Source organism: Chenopodium quinoa, unplaced genomic scaffold (assembly GCF_001683475.1).
Source record: "Chenopodium quinoa cultivar QQ74 unplaced genomic scaffold, ASM168347v1, whole genome shotgun sequence".
Taxonomy (NCBI): domain Eukaryota; kingdom Viridiplantae; phylum Streptophyta; class Magnoliopsida; order Caryophyllales; family Amaranthaceae; genus Chenopodium; species Chenopodium quinoa.
Window position 1 is genome coordinate 3,149,535 of NW_018744991.1, and position 4,400 is coordinate 3,153,934.

Consider the following 4,400-nt stretch of genomic DNA (forward strand, 5'->3'; position numbering starts at 1 on the left):
CAAGAACAGCATCGGCATCTATCATGTCAACATCGCCTATCCTTCTCCTCCTTCAGCAACTTCTTCAGGTATCTCTGTAAACATCAGAAAATCTGCCTTACTTCAGTAGACTCTATGGAATGTAGATTGTTTTCTAGTAGGAGTCAGTCTGATATTTTGTACATTGTATATTAAGAGTCAAGGAATTAATAACTAATAATTTTTAGGCCTCTATGCCTTCTTTTAAGGCTCGCTTGCATTGAGAAATACACAGAAAAGGGAAGGGGGAGGGGGAGGGGGGGTCGACGATTTCCAAAGTATTTTATTCAGGCCTAAGAGGGAGAAAATGTCTATTTGTTTTCCGAGATTGGTGTTAGTACTGGGAGAACTTTTACCCATCGCTTCCATTCTGCCACCACTCTCTTTCTCTCTTCTCCCCCCTCTGTTAACATTATTCTTTCTCTGATTATCTAATGGTTCCGGCTTAATATTGCGTTAGGCCCATTGGGACAGATGTAAATTTTTTTGTGACTAGTGGTGCTATTTTTTCACCCTGCCACGTCACACTATTTTTATGTCATGGTTTATTTACTTTGCAATTTCAGGTTCAAGCTCTTGTTGGATTTGAGAAGACTATTAAACACCTTGATGAACATTTGGTAAACATCAGTTCAAAGGTAAGAGAGTTGAATAAAGTTGGTTTTGCTTTAGTTATTCTTGTATTGAACGAGTTCCAGTTTGTATTACCCTATCCTATACTTTCTTTGTTAGTCAAAAGTATGGTATTCCATGAAGTTATTTCATACGGAGTACTTGCTAGTTGCTACACAAATCAATAATTTCTACTTGTTTCCCTATTATTATTAATACTTTATACTTACCTGGGCTAGTCTAGTAACATATTTAAGGAAGTTAATATTTTCATATTCTCTGCTCAAAGCATACTCACCTACAGCATTGAATTGATACAATTACTTTTTACTCGTTGAGAATTGATTAGTCGAGCCATTTGAACTTTTCCAAATATTATTGTGATTGTCGAGTCACTAACTTGGCAAATTTTGAATGATGTTCAGGGTATTACAAAGCCCAAGGAAGTATGGAAGTTTAAAGGAGAAGGAATGTCACTGTATTTGAGCAACAAGAAAGGTGATCTCTATGTCACCCTTGAAGTTTTGTTTCCAACTTCATTAACAGAAGAACAGAAGATCAAAATCAAAGAAATTCTTAGTTAGATTGTCGTAAAATTTTGTTTGATCAAGAATGTTCTAATGTACCCACTGTAACATGAATACATGGTGAACCTCTTACCTTAGCTCCCGCGCCTTATTTTTCTTTTAAAATTATCCTTCTTGATTTTTCATTTTTATGAATTAGATTAGGTTCTTCTTGGTGCTGCAAATTTGCAAATGTCCTGTATTTATAAGGGCTTCTTGTCACGGGTCGTCTCCCACACCAAGGATGGGCGTCAAGAGGGTCACTAGGCAGCAAGGCAACAATCGGGGCTAGGGGACTTACCTTGGTGCTCAGCTAAGCACCTCTTCCTTTAAAGCTTTATTTAGCACGTACCTTGCTTAAAATCCTAGTGAACACCCACTTGACAGTAACACAATAATGGGCCATTTGGACGGGCTAATGGGCTCCAAATGGGATCAAATTTTGGGGTCCACCATATTTTGGGCCAAGGAAGACCATGGAGGTGTCGGTTTTCCAAACAGAGGTCCCGGAATATGAGTTTGGCAGCGGCAGTCCGGAATACGTGAGATGCTTCTAGAAGGTTCCGGGCTTGTCTAGAGTGATCTTTTGATGGAGTATTCTAGAGGGGATGTCTCTAGAATATTCAAGGGTCTTCATGTACATAGTAGAAGTGTCTAGGGTCTTCTTGTATGTACATAAGAGTTGTAGTGTTCTAGAATGTTAACATTCTACCTAGGGAAGGATGTAGAAACCTCCTTGTATCTATGTTCCTTTGGAGGTGGGAACGTTCTAGAGTAGAGTAGAGAGTGGTAGTCTAGAACCATCCATTTGAGGAGGTTAGGAACTCTCTAGATTTTTAGGGTAGAGCTTGGATGCCTATAAATAGGCCATCCCATTCATTTGTACAAATCAGTCAACACAAGTGTAAAGTTCTCTCAAGCAATCAAAGCATTCCTTCGAAATCTCTGGTGAGCATCTTAAATATCTTACTTAGCCAAATTCGTAGCACACTAACGGATGCTGTCGATTTAGGCAAATAAGTCAGCTGAGGTTACGAAAATACCTTTGTTGGGTTTAGGATTGTTATAATATCAATAGTGTTATATATTCTTTTGACTTTAATGGACATTTATCAATTATATGGCATGTCTTCAAGACCTCTTTTATCAAAGGTTGGATAAATATGAGTACGTGACAATTAATTTTGAATTCAGGACATAGTTTACCTTGATAAAAACAGTACGAAATACCTAAGTCGGTTGAATGTTTGTTACGAAGTTGGTCATTCATAGTCATTTTTACTATAACCTTTTCTCTAAAGAAGCAACAACCATAACTCATTTGATTATTATCTTAAAAATAAATGTGTGAGAAAAAACATGTCAGTACTACGTATGTATTTTATGAGGAGATGTGTGTACTCTTTGTCAATTATGTTACTCTTAGTCATCATCTTCGATGTGTGTCCTATATGTCTATATGATTATATTGATATCTACTCTTTACAACTTGTATAATTTATCATTTGAATACAAAACAAGCATAAATTATGTCAAAGCTCTGAAACCAATCCAATCAACAATGGCGTTATTGTGAAATTTAATGAAACTCCAGCACAAAATCAAATAAACCCCCATAAATCTCTAAATCAAGAACTCAAATAAAATAAACCCATAAAACACTATTCAAACATGAGCTCAACAAAATTAAATCAATACCTTCTCCAATAACAACATCATCTTCAACAACAGCAGTTTCAACATCACCTCCTTCTTCAGGTATATCTGTAACATAAACCCATAAATTTCCATAAAACTCAAATAAATCAAGAACTCAAATAAAATAACCCATAAAACACTTTTAAAACATGAGCTCAACAAAATTAAATCAATACCTTCTCCAAGAACAACATCATCTTCAACAGCAGCTTCAACATCAACTCCTTCTTCACGTATATCTGGAACATAAACCCATAAATTTCCATAATAAAAGTCAAATAAATCCATATATATCAGCATTTCAACATACCTACGGGAAGAGCTGCATTGTCTTCAAGAATCTTTGGAAGATTTTCAGATTCTTCAATTGAGATAAAGATCATAATTAGCAATTAGCAATGAAAATTGGTTCAAGAAGAAAATAAAATAAAATAAAAACTTGTACCATTATTATTACTATAATCCGCCATAAGAGTTGAGCTCGATTATTATGAAAGTTTAGTAAGCTAATTTGTTATTAGTTACTTAGTATAGAGTATTAAAGTATGATGTTCTCCGTAAACTATTTATAATAATCTATTTACGGATTACTAATATAAATGCCTCTGTGAATATTTTTTAAAAAAAAAAAAACTTTTGCAAATAATATTTAAAATAAAACTGGAAATCGGAAATTGTTACATATACTTGGGGCCGGAAAAAAGTGGGATTTGTTGTATACACCCGGGTGTACCGTACACCCAACCCAACTAACCCGAGGTTAGTTTTAGCTCATGGGTCGGTGCACCCGGGTGTATATAACACGCTTTCGGAGAAGAGAAAAGGGGACGAAGCAGGTGTAGGGTTTTAGGTCTACTAAGCAAATCTGTAAGGGCTTTTGTTCCTTCATAGAGATTAAGATAGAAAGGGGACAAAAGGTGAAATTTGTGCAAAAATATAGAGTACTTGAAGAGTTTGATCGGAGTTGGACGCCGGCCGAGGACAATTGACTATGAGGTCACTGTAGCTCCGGTGGCCGGAGTTGGGGGAGATGAAATATCAAAATTGATTGGTCATAAACAGATCATTTTGTTTTAGATCGATCTAAGTAAAGATGTAATTTCTGGATTTGCGAATTGGTTGATCTACTCTTTTTTGGTCGATCTAAGGTGGTAGTTTCTGAATTTGAGAATTGCCCATTTGACGAGGGAGCCCCCATTCATCTTGATGATAAACAAAATTTGTTTATCTAATGGCATTTTCGTAAATATATCAACAAATCATCCCAGTCAACATGACATTTTTGTAAATAAGTGAATAACTTTTATTAATATGCGGGTCCCATAAATGTTGACTTATTTACAAAAATGTCATGCTGACTGGGATTTTTTATTGATTTATTTACGAAAATGTCATTAGATAAACAAAATTTGTTTATCTTCAAGATTAACTTGTATTTTCTCCCATTTGACGGAGGATCAATTAAGGTCCACATTAGAGGCGAAACACAGAAATGAAATCATGGAA

At 35.5% G+C, this 4,400-nt stretch overlaps 1 protein-coding gene and 1 long non-coding RNA gene across 3 annotated transcripts; one reads left to right on the forward strand and one right to left on the reverse strand.

Annotated features, from left to right (window-relative positions):
- The first annotated feature begins 288 nt into the window (after positions 1-288).
- Positions 289-1,317, forward strand: LOC110706738. The gene is made up of 2 exons (XR_002508391.1): positions 289-656; positions 1,056-1,317. It is a non-coding gene; the product is annotated as an uncharacterized LOC110706738 (long non-coding RNA).
- A 1,190-nt stretch (positions 1,318-2,507) lies between these two features.
- LOC110706739 lies at positions 2,508-3,681 on the reverse strand. Of its 2 annotated transcripts, XM_021884695.1 has the most exons (4): positions 3,340-3,681; positions 3,205-3,255; positions 3,071-3,133; positions 2,508-2,960 (listed from the first exon to the last, which is right to left on the reverse strand). In XM_021884695.1, the coding sequence occupies exons 1-4, from the start codon at positions 3,362-3,364 to the stop codon at positions 2,833-2,835; spliced, it is 267 nt and encodes an 88-aa protein (XP_021740387.1). In that variant the 5' UTR covers positions 3,365-3,681; the 3' UTR covers positions 2,508-2,832. The 2 variants fall into 2 exon arrangements, with proteins under 2 accessions (XP_021740387.1, XP_021740386.1); XM_021884694.1 differs by having other exon boundaries at positions 2,508-3,133.
- Positions 3,682-4,400: the final 719 nt, after the last annotated feature.